Source organism: Zingiber officinale, chromosome 1A (assembly GCF_018446385.1).
Source record: "Zingiber officinale cultivar Zhangliang chromosome 1A, Zo_v1.1, whole genome shotgun sequence".
Taxonomy (NCBI): domain Eukaryota; kingdom Viridiplantae; phylum Streptophyta; class Magnoliopsida; order Zingiberales; family Zingiberaceae; genus Zingiber; species Zingiber officinale.
In genome coordinates this window covers 27,194,467-27,220,209 of record NC_055987.1, presented here as the reverse complement: position 1 = coordinate 27,220,209, position 25,743 = coordinate 27,194,467, and the positions used below count along the sequence as shown (strand labels likewise).

Genomic DNA, 25,743 nt, shown 5'->3' with positions numbered 1-25,743 from the left:
GCACTTACACAGCGCAGGGACAAGTATAGGCAAGGACAGTCCAGATCTAGGGCGAAATTGCTCCTTTTTAGCCATTTAGCTAACAAAATTTATGTTATCAGAATACAGCCACCATAGCTCAACTGATTTCCAAATTGGAAGCATAAATCTACATACATGGTAGAGTAACAGGTTATTCAAATAATGATCTCAGCACATATTCAGGGATGCAAGAAACAAAGAATCACAGTATAATCTATCAGAATGCATAAATATGATTAATAGACACTGGTTTGAGCTAACCATGATATCATATATGTGAATAACTTAATTTATTATATGCTAGAGTATAGATATTTACACAACAAGCATTGCCATCACTAAGAGTGACAACAGAAAGCAGTTATTATAACTACGTTTGTACCAATCACTGGTTTCAGCTCAGAAGATAGGAAAGATGTCCTGATCATCATCTCCATCCATGTAATTGAAAGGCATATCTCCTTTGTAGCGAAAACTCGGATTAACATAGCACTTCATTTCATGAAATAGATTTAAATTGTCAACCAGTTTGTGGAACACATTGCACCCGCAACACTGTTACAATACAAGACTATGAGTTTGCATCAGAAAGAGGAAACAATCCCTGCTGCTAACAAGGAAGAGGACCGAACGGAAAACTGCTGCGTTCGAAAAGTGACTTGTAAAGTACCTGAACAAAGACGGTGCCATCAGTGTAAGCATGGGGGTTGATGGCGCGAGTCGTTCGCTGGCCACAGACGTTGCAAGTGAAGGAGACGCGCATCCGACGTCGGGGAGATTTGGTGTATAAGGACCATGGGAAGGTAAGAACAGTCTGATCAGTTGAATCAGCGTCAGCTGGGATGGGAGGGCCTTCCATTCCAGATCCCGTCGTCCACCCTCTTCCAGCTGCAGCACTCAAAACCAACCCCATCGCCGCATCCTAATAAGAGATCACAAAAGGAGCTTTAAAAAGGAGAGCTTCCCCCATCCCAGAAACAGGAAGAGAAGAAAAGCAGTTGCAATGAACGAAAAACCTTGGGAAGGTGGGAAAGGGAACCGCGACCGCCGAGGAAAGGCACAAGGCTGGTGCTCTCAGACGCAAAATTAAGATCCTTTTCATCTTCCCGATCTAAAACGATGCAAAAGCAGAAAATTTAAACAGCGACCGAATCAAAGACGGAAAAAAAAGAAGGAAAAGGAGACGAACCGCTCTTGGAGGCGATCGGTGGAAGAAATTGGCGCCGAGGCGTTGTTCTCTTGGGCAAGAAGAAGGAGAGGGGAGACGGCGACGATGGGATCGCTGCCGATGCCGCGACGGACTCCATTAGGGTTGCGTAGGCGAGAGGCGTCTAGCAGGCTACGTTTTTCACTTTTATTTTTTTATTTTCAATGTTTTTTTTTTTCCTAAAACCAGGCCCGCTTCTTGTGGCTGCTGCTATTCGTGGTTGCGATTTGTGAAGCGAAATGGATCGGGTACGATCTGGTTGTTTTTAGTAGGGTGACCAAAAAAAATTCGGTAAAATCGAATTAATCAAATGAATCTATCGGGAATTTGATTAGGTTAATTTAATTTTTTTTTTTAAATTCGGTTCGATTTTTAATGAATTCGATTCGATTTTGATTTTGTGTTTTGTAATTTAGTTAAATCGAGTAAATCGATTAAATCGAATACAAATATTTATTAATTTATTTTTATTTAAAAATATAATAAATAAAATATCTTTTTTTAATTAAAATCAAATAAAATTTTAAAATTCGATTTAATCGATTTATTCGGTCAAAAACCGAATTAACCAATCTTTTATCGGTTCGGTCGGTTCGATTTTTATAAAAAATTCGATCGATTCGATTGGTTGAAAAAAAAATCGATTTATTCGATTTTCAATTTATTCAATTCGATCAATTCAATTTTAACCGAATATTCAACCTTACTCTTTAGGAATCATGTGGCTCTAGAAGAAGAAACCAATATAAGTTACTCTGTCTGTGCGACAAGAGGATTCGGACTCGGGTTGGTCTTCGGAAATGAATTGAAGCGACCATTATTTCAACTCCACTGTGTTCCATGTCCATTGTTTTCCGCGTGATTGCGTCGTTGATCCGGTGGTAAATGTCTAGGTCCTCTCCATCTTCTTTTTCTTCGAATAAAGATGTTTTCCTCTGTTTATAAGGACACAATAATACGTGCAAACTCAACATTCAACACGTAGAAGAAATATAATACGCAGCTGAGTTCTTCTTAGTCAATGAAATATTTTCGGACCAAACGATCATCCTCAAAATTAGTTAAACAACATATCTAATGTCAATTAAAAATGAAAAATATAATAGTATTAATACATATTGATCTGGCAATAAACATAAGGGGACCCACAGGGACAAGGGTCAATGACACGTGGAGGTTAAGGTCAGAGGGGTTAATCTACGGGTTTGGCCTATCAGAGAGGTCTCATGATCGTCCGGCCAGGAGAAGTCTCATGGCCGCTCAGACAGGGTCGCGCCAGGGCTGGTGCGTAGACAGCTCGACCACGGGTCGAACTTCCGACGCTCATAAGTTGCTGTCAAGCCGAGCGGACAGCGGCCTGTCCGCTCGGCTGAACTACAGCTCAATCAAGGAAGCATTCTTGTTCGGTCCAGTCTGCCTTCAGGCTCGAGCCCTATGGTGTCGATCGGCTCTCCCGCTCGACCCAAAACGGACAAGGCGCAAAAGGGGACAGAGGGAGTAGTTGAGGATATCCTTCTCGAGACGTGTGTCGCCGACAGACAGCAGGGTTGGCGGTTGGACCGGACAGAGAATCGTACGGTAGAAGTTTCCACTATCGTGTCAGAGATATGCCCGGACGATTGTGGCATGGCGCCAGACGCGCTTTTCTGACACGACCATTCCAAGTATGCTTTGAGGAGCGTGCACGCTTTGGGATGCGTACACGCATCCTCCCGGGAGTCCTATATAAGGACCCTCAGGCTTCGACGGAGGTATGCATGGTACATCACTGTAGCTACAGTTTTCATTCTCCTCATTCTGCTTCGATGTCTTCCCGCCGGAGCTGACTTGAGCGTCGGAGTGTCATTGCCGAGAACCCCTTCCCGGCTTGGTTTTGTGCTTGCATGTTCTCGCCAGAGGTTCACAACAGTCGGAGGTCTATACGTCATCAATGGGAGCGCCACGTCCCCAACGCTCGTCGACTCAACACACAGACTGGATCAAATTGGCGTCGTCTGTGGGAACGCACCTGAATCCGGAGCCAAGACGATGGAAGAAGCTGGACGTCAACACACCGTGACGCTCTCCCAGGAAGAGCTCGACGTGCTCATCCAGGCACGAGCAGCGATGATAGTGGAGCAGCAACAAAAGGCCCACGCTGAGCGGCTGGCACAGCAGGCTACCTCAGTGTCGAGTGACCGAGCGGTGCCAGAAGATCGATCAGAGCAATTTTCTACCTGGGCGCAGAATAGAGGACAGATCGGCACCCAAGGAGACGCGCCGCCTGCCCCTGTTCCTTTCCATAGGGCCCTGTTCCGAGATGGCCCAAGCCCATCAAGGGTCATCAGATAAAGCGCCCGTGCGGGATGCTAGGAAGGGGAAGGCGCCTCGGGCCGAGTTATCTCCCAAACGGATCAACCGACAGTTTTCCGAGGCCATTCTTCAGGACCCGCTCCCAAAGCATTACACCCCCTTAGCAATCGGACAATATAACGACACGACCGACCCAGACGACCACTTAGGTAAGTTCGATAATGCTGGCACTCTGCACCAATACTCTGATGGAGTTAAGTGTCGAGTCTTCCTCACCACCCTGTCTGGCTCGGCACAACGATGGTTTCGGAGACTACCGGACGGATCGATTCGGAGTTTCAAGGATTTCCGAACGGTTTTCCTCCACCACTTTGCAAGCAGCAGGCGCTACCAAAAGACTAGTGTCAATTTATTCTCCATGAAGCAGGGGCCCAGGGAAACTCTCCGAGCCATACGGATATCCCTGCGGTCTCATCCGAAACAATGATGCATGCCTTTACACAAGGGTGGTGGATGGAGACTTCTTCCGCCGCCATCGTGAAGCCTCCACGTGACTACGATCATATCTTTGAAGGCCATCACATAAACGGAGGAGGCACAAGGAAAGCCGCCATCGTAGAACTATCATCGAGTCAGGAGACCCCGACCGAGGGGATGATGCCATTAGAGTCAAGGCAATGACGTGCTCACTAGCAGTGGCGTTGAAAGACGCTCAGCAGGTGATGTAACGCCGACTCACAAACCGGACGGACACGATCACTCATTGGTGAGCTTCGCCGATCACCGCCCGACCGGCCACAATCCCCCCAAAATACGTCTCGATCCTGTGACAATCACCTGCGAGACACGATCACAAGTAGCGCCCCGACGAGACAACATAAGCCGTAGCCACCCAAGAAAATAGAAGTAACACCCTGGGGAAATCAACATCATCACCGCGACTAACCAACCGGTGACTTTAACCCTCGCACCGCTTGACGATCAGTACATGGTACGGGATCAAGTATACGCTGACGATCAAGTACATCGCCAGGAGTCGTATGCCAAGACAACGCCTCATCATCCAATCGCAAATAAATTATTCATTCATCTCTTTATCGATACTGCAACAGCCATCAAAGATCTTCAAGCTCGGCGTTTCGACCAGCCTTTAGATCGGCTGGTGGCGGAGTCACCGCCAATGACCACGCCCGGTTCGATTCACCTGCGGAAGAATCACTGTATTACCGATGACCACGACTTCATCATCGAAGAACCGGCCGAAGGACGCTGACCGTCACCGCCATCATCGACCACAGCATAACGGGCCAAATCGAGCTCTCAATGAGTTCCCGAGCTATCGCCTTTCCATCAAAGCTCAAGTTCTGGAAAACCAACCAAGGAGAAGTTAGCGGCATGTCACATACAGGAGATATGCATGAGTCGAGGTCCTACTTAAGGCCCTCCTGATTGAGGTAAACGCTATAACCGAAAACTCTCCCACCTTAGATTGCGAAGAAAAAGGAGGAGAGATAGGGCTTCGACCGAGGCCAACACCTTCATTATGTCGATCCGAAGAGGAATGGAAGAAGAGTTGGTCGATGCTAATCACGACGCGTCTTGTCAACGCATTGCCGTAGCAAGCGTAGAGATCTCGCCAACGTCAGCAACACAAGCCCATGTCCTACCCGGACGGCTCCTGGCTGCGTCAGCGAGGAAGCGAGGCCGAGTCAGCGAGTAAAGTCGAGAAGCCCCGGAGAGTCGGCCACATAACGCGAGCCTGTAGTCAAGAAGCGAATAGGACCGGTCTCCAAAACCTCAACACCACGGTCTGCATCGATTTCCATGATCTAAACAAGGCGGCTCTTAAAGGATTCTACCCTTTGTCCCGACTGACCAGACAGTATTCGATCATTGGATGTGAGTCGATATGCATGTTGGACGCTTATCGTGGTTACCACCGCTACCACCTGGAAGACCAAGAGAAAGTGAGTTTCTACGCGAACCATTATCTATTGTTACAACGAATGCTGTTCGGACTAAAGAATGCAGGGCTACGATCAAATGCTTATGAACAAGGTGTTTCCTAAGCGATCGGGCGACCTACTCTAGAGGTATATGTTGATGATATACTCATTAAATCACTCTAGACTACCGACCTCGGTGCGTACGTAAGAACCCTTCCCGATACTACGACGCACGGGGCTGTCGTTGAACCCGCAAGTGTCTGCTTGGACAAAGTGGTCGCTTCCTAGGCTATATAGTCACCGAGCGAGGCATTGAAGCCAACCCTAGCAAGGTCAAAGCGCTTACAGGATATGTCGCCACCCGTAGCTTGAAGGAAGTCCAAGGCTTGCCGGGTCGTGATAATATCATTTGTCTCCGATTCATCTCCGTGGACGGGCCGATCGAGTACGCCTTTCTTCAGATCCTACGCCGAGCAAATCAAATTTCCAAAGAGATGAGGATTGTGATTGAGCGCTCAAGAATTGAAGGTCCGCTTAAACTCAATATTACTTGTATTAGCTAAGCCGTCTGGCCGACGAGGCCCCTCCGGAATTTATTTGTCTTCGCACCCGAGCACGCCGGGTTTGCCCGCGCTAGTCCCATAAACAGGAAAAGTACCGTATTTCCTTGAAATATATTCCTAAAGGATGCCGAGTCTTGTTACATCGGTCCGGAGAAGTTTGCCTTCTCACTTGTCCTCACCGCTCGGAGGTTTCAATTCTATTTCTCGAAAGTACAATCATCGTCATGACGACAGTCCTTGCGCTTCCAGTCCTCCTCGAATCCCGAGGCATCTAGACGATCGATCAACAGACCACGGAGCTCAGGAGCCGACATACAAGATCAGCTCCCCGGATTACCATCAAGGCGAGTCGCTAGCGGCACTTCTGCCACCGAGGAACAAAATCTCGAGTCCGAAGCCACCTTGGCGTGTACGAGACAGTCGCCCACTCTAAGGCGGGTCGGCGTGTCACCGACGCACGGAGAACGGATGCACTTATTCGCGCGGGGTCAACCATTTGCGCAACCAACAACAATGAAGCAGAGTATAAGGCGCTTACGAAGGGTTATAGGCCGGCCAAAGACGTGGGAGCCAAATATGTCTTGATCCATCTAGATTCACAAAGCAGAAGCCCAAGAGCTTTTGGAGCATTCGAGATAAGCAATGCCAGTTTGTTTGATGCTGAAGCCTTCGCAGCGTATGGCCGGTTTCCGAGGAGGTGCCGATACGTAAGATCTTCCCAGCGGAGGAATCAGCTGCGATGAGATGGCCAAGCTAGCTAGATCGATATCAACATCAGGCCACCGAGCACGATCAAGAAGGTCTCGTCGCTCACATCGTAATTTTATGGAGTGGCTCACATTTCCAAATGATCGCTGCGACTTCACCATAACGGAAAGTTCGGTGAAGATAGAGCAACACCGGTCCGGTCGGGAGGAAGCGCTACGGTTCAAGAGAAGAGTTGGTCGGTTCATCCTCATCGCTTATCATCTCAATAAAAGCATTTTTCAGGCTCGCCGCGCGCCGTCCGGATGACGGACTATATCCTCAAGCAAGAGGTGCACTAAGGCTCATGTAGGCATCTCGGGCGGCCAGCAAGTGAAGACTTTTTATTCAGCTATTTCGCCAACTCCTATAAGAAGACGCCGCCGACTGGCCGCCAATACGCTCATATCTCTCGCTGTAAATACCATAACTTTCGCGATCACCGCTGGAGGAACTAAAGACGCCCACGCATCCTCGCCTGCTCAATCAATGAGGCCTCGGACATTGCGGGGTCATTTCCATTGGCTAACGGACAAATGGAATTTTGCTAGTAGTGGGGCTTGACTATTTCCAAGTGGATCTGCAGTTGAGTCATTGGCTAAATAATGAGGAGATTATCAAAAAATTTATATTGGCAAAGATATCATCCTGCCGGTTCGGCATTCCATAAGTGGGTCTCCAACAACAATGGAGGGTACTCAGACAAGAATCAAGGAATGGTGCGTAGGGTACGACATCCAGCAAGCTCTTCACCGAGTAGTATCCCGAGTAACGGCAAGCTAAAGTTACCAATCGAAATCTCACGAGTTCTCGCCAGACTCTTGGCCACCACGACAGGGAGTTGGGTAGACGAGTCATCGGTATTATTATGGGCACCAACGGCGCCCAAGGAAGAACGGAGTGACCCTTCCACCGCTGGTAAGGGTGGGAGAGGCCATCATCCTGTAGTTAGGTTTTGACAATCCAATCGGATCCGGAAGTTCACGCATAAGAACAACGCTGAATTCGGCGGCATTTGGACGGGTCTGTACATGAGATGAAAGGCCGTCCCACGATGGCGCATCGACAAAGAGGATGAAGCAAAACTACAATAGATGGTGCAATTCCTAGATCTTTCAGGTAGGCGACCTCATTTGAAGAAAGTCAAGTCAAGTTTAAGCCGGGAGCCGGGCAATTGGACCTCAAGATTGTAGAAAAGTCGGATTCCTCTATTACCCGAGGATGAGGCACGAATCGAGCAAGAAGCTAGAGCGACCGAGGTACACAAGCCTCCGGTAGCGGCATAAGTACGTCGGATAAAAGGTCATGCGCGCCAAATGTAATACCTACATGTGCAACCTTGTTGTTGACCGACTCGAGGTCAAAGCCGACCTCTTCAGTCAGGGTTGTGATGTGTGATGTTTGATGTTCGCGAGACGAGAAGAGAGTTGTATCTTGATGTTTGGTGAGAATAGGGTTTCGAGAGATGGCAACCAGGTCGAGGTTGATCACGTTGACTTGATTAGAAAAGTCCAAGTATGGAAACTTGCATGGGAAGTCGGAGAGGGACGGTCAAGGTTGACCTGGTTGACCTTAAAAGTCCAAGTATGGAGACTTACACGGAAAGCAGGAATTTATTTGCCCAAACCATTTGGTCCGGGAGGTAGCCAGTCGAAGGATGGAAAGGCGTGAGGAAAGCTAGGAGTGAAGTGTGAAAATCCTGGTGTGGAAGTCAGTCAGTGGGAGCGAGCCGGAGTACTGTTGGGAAAGGTCCTAACTAGGTCGAAAGTCCAGGGCAGAGTTGGAAGCCAGCAGGAAGGAAAGGTCCGGTGTGGAAGATGTTAGGGCTAGGAAAGGCTGTTGAGGAAAGTCTTGAAGCAGGGTAGGGAGTCCTAGTCCCGGTTACAGTTGGCGGTGTGGAAAGGAGTGTCACGAAGTCTAATGGGAGAAGGCAATAGAAAAATAAGGGATGTTATGGGAAAGTATGGGTCCCGTGAGGAAGGTGAACTGGATGTTAAAGCTGGTTAGATGTTAGCGTGGTGGAAAGTCACAGTGAGTGGGCGAGTGAAAAACATGGATCATGGACGTCGGGTGTGGATCGAAAGAAAAGAAATTGTGGAGTGCTTCAAACACAATGACAATTAGATAGCGCCTGCGCGCAGGTCGATAATGCTAGAATAGAATAATGTACCGGACTAGGAATAATACAGCCGTTGACCGAAGTCGAGGTTGGACGCGAAGCCTGGAAGTGTCTGGGGAGAAGAAGCGCGAAGGCCCGTGCAGAGTTCGCTGATCCAGTGGCACTGATGCGTGACTGTCCTCGATCGGTCGGGTCGAGGAACGGATGTGTGCTTGATAAGTAATAACTGCACCGGAGGCTCGTTAGGAAGACCGAAGGAGGCAATCCCCGCGGCCAACCCGCGAACTGATCGTGTGTGGCCCGACGGCCTCATGGACGGCGCCGTCTGGACCGCATCGGTCGGACAGTCGATGCGATCGGAATAATCTGACTGATCGATCGTGAAGCCGATGCATGTGCGCCGATCCTGAGCCAGCCCATCTACGGCTGACGCTCAGTCTTCTTGGCAGGTATAAGGGAAAGTGAGTCTCTCACGACGACTTTCTTCTTCTTCTTCTTGTTGCAGGCTATTGTGCTGCTTGTTGAGCTCCGAAGTCACAGGCCTGAGCCTTTGAGCCGCTTCGATCCACGATCGCCATGTGTCTGCCGTCAGTTGTTCGCATCTCCGTCCATCTGCTATGCTAGGTGAAGTTGCTACCCATCAAGGACCCCGAGAACAGAGCTACCGGTGTTTACATTCTGCTGTTGTATTGTTTGCTATATTCTTGTCAGCTTGCCGTTCTGATTCGGGCGATCGCGGGCGGTTTCTCCACCACAAGGAGTTTGATTTAAGCTGCGGGGACCTCATCCACCGAGCGGATGATAGCTTAGCTTATCGCCCACCACTTACATGACATGAGTAGAGCCATCCCTCCTCGAACCTCGCTGGGGTTTGATTTCTTCTTCCATTTTCGTTTCTCTCGATTCTATCACCGCTAACCCTAGTAGTGTAGGAAAGCAGCTGCAAGCGCGGTAAGGATCAATTAAACTCACTACTTCCCACCTCTCTAGCATAAAGGATCCTAACGAGTGTTCTCTTCATCTGACACACCCGGGGCACGAGCTGAGGATGGATCTACCTTAGGAGAAGATGTCATTCCACCTTTACACGAATGCGGCGACCGCGTATTGGACAAGGTAAGGATGAAGTACTTTCTTATTATAACTAACATAATGAATTGGTTTGTGTAAAGCAATAACTTCCGGTGGATAAGGAAGGAAATCCTCTTGAGAAGAAGGAGTGGACCAAAGAACAAATTCACAAATCCGAAATCAACGAAGAGGTAACGAGAATAATTGAATTTTCATTGCCTACTAACATCTGTGTAAGATAGGTTACAACAATGTCAAGGAATTATGGATAACTTGGCCAAGTACTGAGGCTCCACCTCAAATCAAGAAGGGAGACAAGTGAGTCATCATCAGTAGCTCACATCATGGAGAGAACTAAAGAAGTGAGGGTTACTCAAGCATCAGAGGATCGAAGGAGAGAGTTCTCTGAGTTCGGCAAGAGCAAGAACTTACTCTCTCCGAAAGGGATGAAGAAGAGAGATCACATCCCACCTCAACCCTAGGTAACTCAAGCAATTAAGTTCAATTCAAATTACACTATGTTATGTGGGGAACTTGAAAGGGAACATGGATTACAAGAGTAAGTGTCCAGAGGGGAAAGACTCCACCCGCGGTGCCAAAGGTGCAAGGAGCCGAGTCCAAGGAGCCGAGCGGGTCAGATGAGGAGTCCCAACGCACATCACATGTGGCTTCCAGTGCAAGAAGGGACACTATAGGAGCCATTGTCCCAGGGGGAGGCAACCTCACACGGACAAGAGACCGCACACGATAGAGGGAGCTAAGGCAAACCCTAAGGTAACTTTTAAGGCACTTTTTGCAATTCTAATAAAATGCATGCTAGGAATTTTATTGCACTTGTCGATAATAACAAGCATGATAATCTTAGGAATCGATATATGTGCTTAGGTGCCAAGCATGTTAGCCTAGATAAGAACAATACTAGGAAGGCCAACCTTAGGATTAACTCATCTAAGGCTAAGGAGAACCTAGGTAGAAACCCCAAGACAACTAAACATATGCCTAGGAACACCTCAAGAAAGAATGATAAATTAAAACTTGAGGTATTAGAGAAAAAAATCAAGTCTGAAATTCAGACTGACTTCTAGAGAAAAGGCTCTTAAGGTTTGACCTCTAGGGTCTAGGTTCAAAACCAATGTCCAGACAAGAAGGTCCAGACCTAAGTCCCAAGTGGTCAAGCCCACTTATCATAATGTTTCATCGATTATGGAACAAAATCTGCTAGGAAGACCACCACCAAGGCCGTCATGAGAAGTCTCTCAGAGTTGATTCGATGAGTCCCAATGAAGGGCACAAGGCTTTAGGCTTTGCCCTAGAGGGTCGTAGAGAGGGCTTAGGGAAGTTATCCTAGTAATATTTAGTGACACCCAATGAGCTCTAATAGGTATTGTTCAGGAGCATCTCTACCCCATAATAATGGGTTAGAGGTCAACTCCGATGATGGGTAGTTAGCAACTTTGAAATGACATAATGAGCATTTCAAGTTTTGAGAACTTGAAATGATCGAATGTGGATCTCATTAGAGAATCGAGGAAAAATTGCCAGGCCAATGTGAAATTTCAGTTAATTTGATGGTTCACATTTGAAATCTTATTGAGGATAAATTTGGATTAATCTAGCAGTTCAAGAGAGTGTCAAAATTAGGTCAATTTTGGCATTTCTGGAGCATTTTGGCATCAAGCAGTAAGGATACTTAGATGGGTAATCTAGGTATATTTATTTTAAATCTTGCCATGATTGCTTATCGCATGTCATGACATCATGTTTAGTTTTATTATCATTTGAAATGTCATGATAATGCTTGGGCTAGTTTTTATGTCATGTTTATTTAAGTTTCAAACTTTTCATTTATGATACCATTTTATGCCATGTCATCATCTCTTGCATTAATAATCAATTGAATTAATTTAAGGATGAAAAACATATTTTGATACTGAGATCAAATTTGTGTTTAGAAAATGCATGAGACCTTAGTCTAAGATACCTAAACCCATATCTAACATCAAAATTGCCATGGATGTGTTTGATAGATGTATGTGAGATATTAGGATCATGAATTAGAATCAAGGTAGTTCGTGTACCTAGATGAGCCTAATTCAAGAAAGGAGGATCATAGGGAAACTTGTGTACAAGTCATACACATTTAGCCCCCAAAGATTATGGTCCTAAATTAAAAGGTTTAAAATCATTTTAAAAATTGATTTGAAAAACCTTGATGTAGCTTTTGATATCATTCATCATTGAACATTGTGATACAAAGTTGACTTAACTTTGAAAAGTTTTTGAACTTTGTATCAAAATTGAAAAATGATTTCTATTTTATAACTATTTTGTTTAGAGAATAAGAGATAAATCAAACTTTAAAGCTAGATCCAATTTTTGAAATTTTTGAATTTTCTAGGAGTTTTTCTCGGGGAAAATCCAAATCTCGATTAGAGGCGGATCGGCCGAGTTTGACCGATCGCCACCGAAAACCAGTGAATCGATCATCGGTCGACTCTGAATCGGTCCCATCCAGGGTCGGAGTTGCGGAATTTGACCAAAGGCTCAAAGGATCATCGTCGATGGTGGTGGTCCGAATTTGCGCTGTTTCTAAAGCGATCCTAACTTGCTCAGGCAAGACAAGACATTGTTGCATTCGGGTTTACAAGCCGACAGACATGACCTGACCTAAAGGTTTAGTCTTAACATTGGTGCAATGGTCAACCTCTAATTGTCATGGTTTTACTCCTTAACTTTTGGATATAGGATATATGGATTCACTAAGTTGAGTGTTCGAGGTTAGTATCAGAAAATTATGTTGAAAGGAATGGGTCAAGAGGGTAGGAAGAAACTCGATCTCGATGTCCCTTGACCATCCCCTTCACGGGGATGTCCCAGAATTTTGTCCCAGAGTAGTTTGGTCAAACATCAAAGTAGAGGAAAACCTGTTACAGAAGACATTGGAAAACTAGCAAGGTCGAAAACCTAAGATAAGTTTTGATTTATTTTGTCGACTTCAAAGGTCAAACATAAAAGGGAGTTTTCACCAGGTCTTAGGTGAGAGCAATGAGTTGACAAGGTCGAGACCCGAGCCGAGTTGTGTGACTGTCAGTTGTTGTGTCACGAGACCAGAATACAGAAGAGAACCTTCGAGTGGCAACCTGAATATGTAGGTCAGAGGGCTGACTTGATGGGAGGAGGATCCGTTGATCTGACGAGTATGGATCTGGTTGATACGGATTAGGTTAGATTACTTGGACTTACTTGTACGAAGTCAAGGCGGTGTTTATATACAGATGCATGGGAGTGTAACAGAAAATAGTACGCTGCACTGGGGGACAGAGCGAGGATGCACGGAAAGTCCTTCACGGTGAGTGCCGTCGTGAACTGTGAATGGGCTGTGAAGCCAGCCGTGCAGTGTGGAGAGTGAAGCTAGGCAAGTTGAGTGGACAATATGAGGTCTAGGTCCGAGAAATGTTAATGCCAAAGTGGATCCTAATAAGCGTAAGGATAGTTAGTGACGGTGTAGAGGAGGTAGTATGCAGATGTGTGAGGTAAATGAAAGCTTGAAGTCCTAACGAAGCCAGATGTCGTTAGGGATAAGATAAAGGAAATAGGAAAATCTATTGGGAAAGGCGGGTTTGGAAGTTAGGCGGAAAATCCCGTGAGCAAGGGTAGAGCGAGAGTGGAAAGTCCGGGTGTCATTCTGAGGGGATGTTAGGTGGAGTCCTAACACGATGTTCCAGAGGCGGGCGTACAAGGTATCGGACATACGCGAGAAGATGCGGGCGAAGATTGACCGGGTCAATTAGGATTGACCGGCGCAGCGCTAGCTAGCGAGTCAGGGTGGACGGGATGAGGACGTACCTGCCAAGCAAGGTCATGTTGTGTGTTGCGAGAAGCCTATGTTGGTGTTTTGTGTGTGAGCGTTTGTACCTGATATGCTGGCCAGTCCGATGCGGCCCAGTTTGCAGTCGCGAGAATTTGCCTGATCTGGATCGATTAGATTAGTGACAATTGATGCTGGGAATCGGAGCTCGGGGTTGCGTGGAGCGTGCGGAGACGAACCACCCAGCGCAACCGATTCGGCCGCGCACCCTGTCGCGAGGCCATAGGCGACCGAACGCTTGACTCGATCAAGCGGATCGCAGCTGCGGATCACGACAAATCAGTTTCAAGGTTGATGTGTTTCACTGATTGTTTAGCTTCCGTCTTAAGGAGTTCTCCAGACCACCTATTTTGCTAGCGTCAGTTGGCGACGCTCTAACCTGCCGCTTAGCTTCTAGCTATGTCGGAGGCTCGAGGTGCGACTTCACGTAAACACCTACTATTCTTCCCTTGCTGTTCCCGTAGCGCGCGTCAATGATGCTCAGCCTTCGTTGCCTCCTTTCGAAGCTTTGTCACTCCCATGTCGAACTCGTCCTTCTTCTCTGCATGCACTGATGCTCCTCGGTGAGTTGCTACTTGACCCCGGACAAATGTAGAAGCAGGAAGGCAACATACTTCGTTGATGTTTTATGCTATTCTCTTGTACTCTTATGCTGTTGCATGCGAGTCACATCACAAGTGCAAGTATGGATTTTTTCCACACAAGGAGCAAGGAGTCTTAGCCGATTTTAGGACCGGACCATCCGTGTTTTACTTACGACATCTTGGCAGAGTCAACCTCAAGCAATCTTTAACAGGGTTTGATTTTTCCGCTGCTTCTTTTCAAGATTTAGTTCTCCATCGCGCCTAACCCTAGCTAGTTGTAGAGTTTGTAGCGAGGCCAATTATAAAAATTGGTGCACTATTCACACCCCCAGCCGTCTGAAGGATCCTCAACAATATATTTGTCTTATGGTTTCCTACGCTGTGGAGGAAGGTAAAAATGATTTTGCAAAATCACGAGTCGCCCTCCAACCCGTCGAAATGTGATGTTAAACTCTGGGGCGTCGACTCCAATCCTCCCTTTGAAGGCCGGAAAGACGGCGTGGTGGACGTTAAACCTCAAAAATCTGCGATCGGGAATCCTGAGGACGAAGAAGCACGGCGAACGTTAACGCTCTAGGTTCAAACAACTCGGTATCCCTCACTCGAGTCGACAAAACCTAGGTCAATATGCAATATCCTACGCCCTAAGAAGAGAAGGAGGAGAAGATAGATTCGAGGGTTCGGAAGCTACCGCCATCCCAATCTGAAGAGAGAAGGAACTAAGGAAGAGGCCGTGGAATGCCTAGTGTAGTTCATGACATCTTCGGTGGTCAGCATACGCGCCGCCGTTGCGAGATCTCGTAGAGCATGAGTCGTCACGCCAATTTGCGGCGGCGTCATCCCTGGCTGCGAAAGGCGGACGCCAGCGTCATCACACTGGTGGATCGTGAGCTCTCGAGGGCCCACATCGTGAGTAAAGTTTCCGTCGTTAGTCGTCGTTACGTGATTGCTGTGTGTCGATACAACAATGTGCGGCGGCACATCGATTTCCAGATCTAAACAAGGCGTGTCTAAGGACTTCTCCGCTCTGCTGCTCAATGACCGACGGTGGATCTTACGATCTTGAAATGCAAACGATGCATGCCTGAACTTATCGGTTACCACCAGCTCGCCGCTCCGGCTCGGGAGGAAGAAAGTGAGTTTCATTATGGCGGCGCACACTTATCACAATGTAATGTCGCTTGACTAAACAGAACGAGGACTATGTGTACAGCCCGCCGAACAAAGGTGTCGGGGCCGTCCAAAAACCTTGGAGGTATATGTTGATATACTATTAAATCCACCCTGCCGATGCGACCTTGTGCACAGAAGAAACCTTCCATCATCGACTGAACGGTCAGTTGACCCGTGTCCGTCTCATTGAAATGTTACATTGGGAGTGGTCGGTTTCTCGTTACCGAAGCATTGATTCAAGTCAACCTAACAAGGTCAAGCACTCGACAGATATGCCGCCGTCACTTTCGCACTTTAACTTTCTGGAAGTCTAGCGCCACGGTGATAACATAATATGACACTATCGATTCATCTCTGACTCGACGGGGAGCATGCCTTCTTCTTTCTTGAGGATACCGAGCAGCAACCAACCAATTTGGGATGAGGATTGTGATTGAGGAAGAATTGAAGGTCTACCTAAACTCATTACATAGCGTCGTAAAATTCGTCTCGATGACGATTTGTCTCTCAACCGAGTCAAACCAGCACGCTCGTATCACCGGGCCCAACCATGGCTAAAATGGTACGAAATAAATGTATGACATGTGTTTCTTAGCCATATTCTAAAGGATGCCAGTTTTGTTGCATCGGTCTGAAGGAAGTTTGCCTTGCCGCACTGTCCGGCCGCTCGGACCGGAGGAGCTTCGCCCTTTTTGGGATCGATACATCAGAATAATCCCCTAAGGTAAGTCCTCCTCTCAATCCAGCGCTGTCAGACCGGTGATCAAATGGATTACAGCCTCGCGTGAGTTCGATATATACTCTACACATTTCCGACGGGATCAAACAATCGAAACGATCGTTGGCGATCGGGTGGTCAGTACAATATCACCAAGCCACGGAAGGTGTACGGACGGATCATCCACTTGGCGGAAGTGGGTTGGGTCATGTGGTCGGTTTCCCCACGACCGGATGCACTATCCCGGCGGGGACTATCGGCAACCAACAATGGAAGCATACGTAGGCGCAATATGGTGGGACTCTGACTCGACACGTGAGCCGAAGAATGTCTTGATCCATTGTCTGACACTATTACCAAGAACTTCTCGAGAGCATTTGAGATAAACAACGCGTTAGACTCAAGCTTATGTGGAAGCCTTGCCTTGGTCAGCTTTTTGAGAGGTGTTGATATCTGTAAGATCCCCACAGCCTAAGAATCGTCGCTTGCTATATGAGATGGCCAAGCTAGCTAGTTCGATATCTGATCGTCGTCCGAGAGTCATGAGCACTGACCGATAACCGACGAGCAAGTGTCCTACGGTCGCCATGTCGATGGATAGAGGGCTCACATTTCAAATGGACCAAGCAACTGGACGCTAACAACAAGTTCCTAAAGATAGGGAAAGTCCGGTCGGGGCGGTCGCTTAGGAGAGAGCGGGTGTTCGCCCTCAAGGCGATCCTCACAAAAAGCATTTTCGGCCTTTGCTCAAAATCGTCGATCGGGATGGCGTAGACTATATCCTGAGGGCCATCGGTGGTTAAGCTGGTTGTATTGCTAGCAAGGAAGATTGGCGGCTATTTCTCACCAACTCTACAGACGACGCCGCGACTGACTGACGCGCCTATCTTGCCAGAAATACCATAACTTCTCACATCGCCCTGCGGAGTAACTAAAGACGTCCACAGTATCTTGTCCGTTCGGCCAATGGAGCCTGAACATTGTGGGGCCATTTCCAATGGCGACCGGACAGCGGAAGTTCTTGCTAGTAGCAGTTGACTATTTCTCCAAATGGATCGAAGCAGAGCCGCTGGCTAAAATAACAGAGGAGATAGTCAAAAAATTTATATGGAAGCATATCATCTGTCAGTTCGGCATTCCACGGCGGCTCATCTCCGACAATGGGAGGCAGTTCTCAGGACATCAACTCAGGGAATGATGCGAGGGGTACGTCATCCAGCAAGCCTTCACCTCAGTAGTGTATCCCCAGAGTAACGGGCAAGCTGAAGTCACCAATCGGGAGATCCTATGAGTTCTTCGGACTTGGCTCAACCATGAAGGTGGGAGTGGGAGTTGGGTAGACAGCCGGTATATGGGCCACCTCGAACCGGTGCCCAAGGAAGAGGAACGGGGACCCCTTCCACCAGTGTATGGGGGAGGCCATCGATCAGAAGTAAGCGAACTGATCCGGATCCAGTCGACAAGAACAATGTTGAGCGAAGGCATTTGAGGGACTGTGGGCTAGAGGCCTAAGCCAAAGTCAAAATGTCCTCCACTGGCGTGCTCTGCAGCAGGATGAAGCAAAACTACAGCAGACGGTGAATCCTAGATCTTTTCAAGTGGCGATTGCTTGAAGAAGTCAAGCCGGTCGTCGGTCTCGATGTGTGCCAGAGGCTCTCTTCCTTGGTTGGAATTTGGAGTTCAGATTGTAGAAAGCTCAGCTCCGCTCCGCTCGAACCTATTCAACGCCCCACCACCTCGGGATGAAGGCATCTGCCATCAAGCTAGAGTGACAAGCCACCTCCTCTCTGTCGCTGATCATAGATAAAGGTGCATGCGCCAATGTAATACCACGACATATTTGTCACCCTTGGTTTCCTTCAATACATGCGGAAGTAAAAAGTAAGGGTGTTTGAAAATCATGGTCGCTAGTCTCCCCAAACAAACGCACGAGTGAGCGAGAAAGAAATGGTAAACTCTAGGTCGGCGATCATAAATATCCTCGCTAAGACCACAAGGCGACGTTAAACTCTAGGGTCAAGCGGTGACCGTAAATATCCCTGGCTCGCCGGCGGACGAACTCGGCAACCCATGATTCTGCAGACGATCGCTGCTGATACGTTAAACTCTAGAGGGCACAACATATAAACCCTCCAAGATACAAGAGCGACGTTGAAGACCTAGAGTTGAACTAGCGAAGTTATAATCACCGGTCTCAAGGCCGCTCGGCGACAACGCGTTAAACTCTAGGGTCGGGTGATCATAACATATCTCTCGAGGCCTGTAAGAAGACGGTGCCGGTTAAACCTAGAGCTGTGGCTACTATAAATACCTCTCATTGAAGGACCCGAGCCGGAAGCGCTTAAACCTCAGAGTCAAACCCAACCCATATTATAAACCCTATAAAACGGCACTGTCGAAGCTGCACGACACTAAAGTCGAACGGCTATAAAACCAATCGTCAGTTGGGCCTGATGCCTGTCGGCCTCGGCATCACGTAATCCTAAGGAAACTTATGGAAGAGTGATGGTCCTGTACTCGACTGCCGAGCGGTAACTCGCAAATTGAGAGGCAAAGACTCACATGAGTCAGACAGCTCGACTACACACGACGGTTAGACATGCAACCAAGGAAGGGCCACAGAAGGTTCATTGATTAAAATTAGCCGAGCGACAAGTACAAAAAGTGAAATAGGCCGAACGGCCAATATACGTCCACGACTTCACTCTAAGTAATTAAAAATCTCATCCGGAATCGTGGTTAGAAGGTCAGCATGATCGGGAACGAGAATAGTAAATTCTTCAGGCTGCCGGCCCTTGGTCTTCAGGTAGTCGGTCGTGGCAGTAATGGCTAACTCAAATTTGTGGACAAGCCGAGCGCATGTTTTCTCCACGAATTTCTCCGAGCGGATGTAGTTCTGCTGCATGACAGCAACCCGGCTTGGCTCGGCATCCTGATATTCTTTGAAGGCAACTCGGGGGGCCTCCAGTGTGTCTTGAAAGGTCTTCAGATCACTCTGAAGAGTGGCCACCTCTGCCGAACGTCCGTTCTTCTCAGCGGTAAGCAGGTTGGTCAACTCGTTGACTTTCACCTCAAGCGCCCGGGCCTCAGCATTCTTCGCCTCCAGGTCGGTGATTGCCTGATTCTTCCTGTTGGTGGCCAAAGTGATCTTCTTGTCGTATGTTTTGACCTGGGTCTCGAGCCGGTCCACCATGGTCTGCAAGCCCGAAGATTTGAGCCGCTCGACCTCAAGAAAAACAGTTAATACTAAACGGGGGAGAAGAAATAAAGGCTTGTCAGAGTTACCCCGGTGGTTTGTTGCAGCTAGCTGTTGCCGAGCAGCCCAGGGGGCATCACGCCAACGCGCGCTCGGGCGTCCTCCCAGACTTTTACGAGGGGTCCTCGAATAGTTATTAAGTGTTCCGGGCTCGACGGCTATTCGGCCTTCTGCAAATATTCCTCTGTCGGTAGGTGGAGCAAAGCCTTGATAGTCTTGTGCCGGCCCGGAGTAGACTGAGCTGACGCAGATAGGGCAGAAGATTGTCCCCGACTGGCTCAGAGCGAATGAGAGATCGCTTGATTACCCTGGGGGAGAGAGGAGCGGAGAGTGCACGGGGAAAAGGCTGGGTCAAGGCGGTCGGCCTTGAGAGAGGAGATCGTCTGGTATCGGATCTATGCTTCCGGGCATGTAGATTAGAGGAGGATCACCCATCCGCTCTGTTCGACACGTGAGAGGTGGCAGGCGGGAAGTGGCTCACAAGCAAGCTCATCATCGAGACTCTGGCATTCTCGTGCCGAGCCGTGTGGATTCGTGGCACTCAATGGGCTTATCCCCCACAGGTGCATCGTAACCTTCCCGAGCGAGCGAAAATGTCTCACTGCAGCTATGCCTTTGCGCCATGTGAGTCGATCAGAGGCCAGGTTCTCTCTACCTGCAGCTGCGACCTATCGGCCGTTGATGTCTTTGAACACCGATTCCATCATGGTCATTGTAGGCAAGGAAAGAGAAAGAGAGAAATCGGTTAGATTCAAATTAAAGGTTAGACCTTATTTCTTACCAGGGCCGTTCGGAAGCCGCGTTTGGATCGGGCTTAAACCGAATAGGTACGTTCCCGTCCTTCCGACTTGTAGCAAATTATGGATGTCCACCAGCCCGCCAGCTTAGCCCGCGTAAGTTTACCTTGGTCGTTCGAGGTCGACAAAGTTTGCCATTTGGTTTCAAGGGTGGTGGCTCTCTCGAAAACCTCGAAAGAAGAAATGATCCTTCGATGCTTGTTGGTAGGCATTTATCAAAACTAGGCCGATCGAGTTTGAAACACAGGCCCCCAGCGAATGCTTGGGTACAAAAAAATAAATAATAAAAATTTGAGATATTAGAGGAAATTTATTAAGACAACTACGCCGCACAGCAACCTAAAGGAATTGGGCACGCATGGCCGCCGGAATAATAGTTGAAAAAGATAGTGGACAGAAACTTCTATAAGCGGCCTAGCGTCACCATAAACGATGAAGAAGATGTACTACCACCTGCGCCCGACGGTCATGAATGACCATCAAGTCAGCCGCCTTGTGGCGTGAGGTAGGGATGTCTATAGGTATTGACGGCATCCCCAAATCGACTTCAGAGATAGAAGCGTGGCCATTCTCAGAGACAAGGAACGATTACTGAGCGACGGGGTTGTGGGGAAGATGGCTGGAGCGGACTGGCGCAAAAGGCGAACAACTGCACAAACGTGAAGAAGAGAACGTACGACGAGAGGCGGTGGGAACGGAAAGGCGGGAAAGTGATCAAAGATAAGCTCAGGAGAGAAGGAGGAGAGTACTGTCAGAGAACGGAGCACCAAACGCGCGGCGCGAGAACACAAAAGCTGATGTAGCGCGGCGGCGAAGTGATAAGAGCAATATAGTTGGGCTCACCAGTCATGTTGGATCAGTCAGGCAGTCATAGGACCGGATCGCAAGTGCATCAAGGCAACGTCACCTCGGCGGTCGACGATGGTGGCGGCGCCGCATCCAGCCATCACCGTGGAGCACATTTAATGGGCTCCATTACTTAGGCATGGCCGCATGCTCGCCCTCAATGGTGAGGATTTACGCGAATCCCGAGGAAATCCTAAAGACGTCAGCATGAACCGTCGTCGGATCAGCGAGGCAGATGGTGTCAAACCAAAACTCTCAATAAGTTCCAGGGAATGTTCTACCGAGCGGCAGGGTTCGCCTCCAGGGTTCCCGAGTGGTTAAGCATTTTCGACAGAGCGGCTGTCAGATCACCAAGCTAATAGTCAAGTCAGTCGGACTTGAGGCCTCCTTCGACTAGACTTGAGGGGGAGGCACGTGATCTGGCGGTAAGCATAGGGGGACACGCAGGGGCAAGGGTCAACGACACATGGAGGTTAAGGTCAGAGGGGTCAACCTACGGGTTTGGATGATCGGAGAGGTCTCATGACCACCCGGCCAGGAGAAGTCTCATGGCCGCTCAAACAGGGTCGCGCCAGAGCTGGTGCAAAGACAGCTCGACCATGGGTTGAGCTTCCGACGCTCATAAGTTGCCCGTACAGAGAAACTGCCAAGCCGAGCGGCCTGTCCGCTCAGCTGAACTGCAGCTCAATCAAGGAAGCATTCTCGTTCGGTCCGGCCTGCCTTCAGGCCCGAGCCCTATGGTGCCGATCGGCTCTCCCGCTCGGCCTAAAATGAACAAGGCGCAAAAGGGGACAAAGGGAGTAGTTGAGGATATCCTTCTCGAGACGTGTGTCACTGACAGACAGCAGGGTTGGCGGCTGGACCGGACAGAGAATCGTATGGTGGAAGTTTCCACTGTCGTATCAGAGATATACCCGGACGATTGTGGCATAGCGCTAGGCGCGATTTTCTGACACGGTCATTCCAGGTATGCTTTGAGGAACGTGCACGCTTTGGGATGCATACACGCATCCTCCCGGGAATCCTATATAAGGACCCCCAGGTTTCGACGGAGGTATGCATGGTACATCACTGTAGCTACAGTTTTCATTCTCGTCATTCTGCTTCGATCTCTTCCCGTCGGAGCTGACTTGAGCGTCGGAGGGTCATCGCCGGGAACCCCTTCCCGGCTCGGTTTTGTGCTTGCAGGTTCTAGCTAGAGGTTCACAGCAGTCGGAGGTCTATACGTCATCAACGGGAGCGTCACGTCCCCAGCGCTCGTCGACTCAGCACACGGACAGGATCACATATAGACAAACAACTCTTATAGTTCATACAATATATATAATGATGGATCCAGGAATTCAAGTATGGAGGGACGATCATGATAAACAAGAGACGGTATCCTCCATCTCCACTGATGAAATCCCATAATACTAAGGGTTCCACCACCGGTAAAGGGGGGGCGACCGCCGATGCCGCCCCTCCAGATCCGCCCCTGAATATATATACCAGATGTTTGTCAGTGAAGTACTCCTTTAAATATTGGTTGGTTGAATGTTGATTGCATTCTCTGTATCAAGTAGAAAGTGTTAGAAACAAACAATCTGTTGCCGGAGATTTTACGGGATATTAGCTGAATTTAAATTGCACTGAATAAATTCAACTTACAGTAGAGATGACATGAGCGGATAATCGAGGCAAGTAGGGTACTCGCCCGGTGAAGAGAGTGCCGCAGCAAGAAGATCGGTTTGAGCCACTAATCATGTGCGAGTGCGGGGAGAAGCGGAGGGTAGATCGGCGGCCGAGATGAGGTGATCAGGAGCCACCTACGGTCGCGGTATTTGCCTGTCGGGGTCACGACCGGATCATTTGGCCGGAGCTCGTCGGTCTGCCTAGCCATTGGCTCAGATCGGTCTGACCTACCGGTTCGTTACGACACGGGCGTGGCCTTGGTACGGCTCGGTCGGCTGTAAGATCTGGCATTGGATCCTACTGGCTACTGTCGCTGGATCGGCCGACAGAGCAGTTCGGTCTCAGAAGAGATCTTCGAGTCCTAGAAGTCAAAAAAACCTGTGATGACCATGAACACCGTCTAAGAAAGAGGCGCGAGACAAAGCAGAGTGCCTGATAAAGTCTTGAGCAGACAAGGTCAAGAAGGCATGAAAATCCCGGTGCAACCGGTGTTTCTGGGAGGCCTCTGAAGTAGTAGTTTCCTTTGAAACAATTCGCGCATACTCTGCCAGTGAGGCTTATTTAGTGGTCTACATTCGAGAGGATACAATGGTTGTATTGTGTGCAAGCACAGGTCGGTGGAGTACCCAACGCTACTATGCGCTACCGGAGTTGCACGCCAGAAGAGAAGCAGATGGAAGGAAAGAGCACTTTGATTCGTAACGTGTTATGTTAACCTCGCATGCGCAGCCTCGCAAATTCTGACCATCTACATAGGTCAGGCGCCAAAACAACATTAATTATTACTCAGCCCGACTTTTCATTTGTCATTGTACATTAATCTTTCTTTAATGCATCCGTTACTGTGACACAAGCGAATGTGTGGCAAATGTTGGTTGTTATTGGCGCTTGGCTGGAACCTAGAGCGTTAGTGTATGTAATGTGGCGACAGTCTACCGAGTCTTAGTCACAGTCTTACCCTCTGTCACTCTGTGATGCGTGAGAGGTCTCTCCCCAGCGTTTGTTCACATCCTCAATGTGCATGGAATCATTCAAAGAGCCAAAATGGATAGAGCATGTCGGTCTCTACACCAATTGCTGTAAACAACTCTCTAGCTTCATCTTCTCCATTTCAACCCCCTTTGTGCAAGGTAGATAGAAGGTTCGGAGGAGTTTTCGCTAGTGGAACTGGTGCAACCTTTGAACCTTCCCTTGTGAAGATCTGGTTGCTTACTGGATGATAGTAGACACGATGTCCTTGAACTATACTGTCGTATGTATAAGAAGTGATAAATCTCACCTAAACTGAAATGAAGAATTCAAAAACAGAACTAGATTGCTAGACTAAGTTAGTATCTGAAGCAAGAATTGAATTGTAAAGGTGCATCTTTCTCACATAGGTGATCCCTCAAGAGTTATCAACTACTCTTTTTGATCATCAAAAAGTCCATCCTTCACTTAGTAATTAATGCCCCTCCACACATGTCTAGTCGGTCGCTTGGCATATTAGTTGTCCTTCGAACCTAGTTCTTCGGGATCCAACACAAAGTTCAGTCCTCTGTGACCGCCGATGACAAGATCAAGCTCGTTCCTCTTGATGGGTTTGCAGCTAACTCTCGATTTAACCTTTTGGTTTAACCCCATGGAATTCCTTTGACCACATAGTCGGTGAGTAACTCGCTGAGCTGAGAAGAGTAGTCAATGAATATGTTGTATGATGTCAGACTTACCATTATTATATGCCTTTGTGATTAAATGGCCAGGGTATCAATACATGACAGTAAGCAATCGCCAAAGCGCTGGTCGCCATCTGGAATATCTTCTAAGAATTCGTCGAACAGCTATTCTAAAGGAGCCATTGTTAGCCGACCTCTTCACACACTTCAAGGCCAAACTACAGACCTCGATCACCGCACGTGTGCTGTACGATTATATTACATTCCAATCGTGAAATAGAATTATTGCGATCTGATGATTTCAAATAATACTTGCTGACTCTGAGACATGAAGCACCTAGTCTTTATAGAGTTAGATATCTTGTTAGATCGATTGGCGGCCAGAGAGAGAGAGGTATAACCGCCCCAGCCCCAAATTTTTCCTACGTAGGGTTCGCGGAGAAAATAACTTAGAAATGCAAAAGGAAAGATCAAACATGAACTAGGTTACAGAGAAAATAATAAATAGAAATGATAGAGATCAAACTATGCGAGACTACTCGACCTGAAAATCGAACGATGTTGGACGATGTAATAGGTTGGTTGGGAGATGAAACCTCACTCCGCGTCGCAGTCTCATAGGTAATCATCCGTTATGTGTGAGAGATCGGCCTTCTTGGAGAAACCTGCCAACTTGACGGCGCACAGAAGGAGTACGTTAGCAGTGCAAAGCAACAATACAGCTGTAAAACCTTTTGCCTTGGTCTAACTTCTTCGGCAATCGGAACTTGCGATGAATCTCATGCCAGTACAACAGGACGCCTACATGACCCAAACTGGAACAAATCGTGAATCAAAGAGCTGCGAAGATACAGAATAGAGAAGCCTCAAATCCAGACGGCGTGTTATGAGCGCGCGCGGTGATAACGTGGTGCTTCTCTGGGCCTCAAATTTTATATTTCACCCGGCGCAGCCTTTAGTATGCTCCAGATACCCGGAGAAGATAGATACACGGGTGACGATACAGGCGGACGATCTGACGGTACGTCTACGAAACAGATCCAAGATCGACGCCTTCATTTTACGGTTATCGCTACTGCGTCTCCAACAGATATCAATTCTTCATGGGCTGTTATCAAGTAAACAGATTGATATATGCGATCCAGAGGCCATCCTTGTGTTTCTAAACCAATAACCTTTGGTGACCCACTCATGCTCAAGGTATTCTTT

The 25,743-nt window shown here is 48.1% G+C and overlaps 1 protein-coding gene across 1 annotated transcript; it reads right to left on the bottom strand.

Annotated features, from left to right (window-relative positions):
* Window positions 1-236: 236 nt before the first annotated feature.
* Window positions 237-1,372, bottom strand: LOC122021770. Its single transcript, XM_042579931.1, has 4 exons — window positions 1,211-1,372; window positions 1,038-1,132; window positions 692-943; window positions 237-576 (listed from the first exon to the last, which is right to left on the bottom strand). The coding sequence occupies exons 1-4, from the start codon at window positions 1,326-1,328 to the stop codon at window positions 421-423; spliced, it is 621 nt and encodes a 206-aa protein (XP_042435865.1). The 5' UTR covers window positions 1,329-1,372; the 3' UTR covers window positions 237-420.
* Between the last annotated feature and the right edge of the window lie 24,371 nt (window positions 1,373-25,743).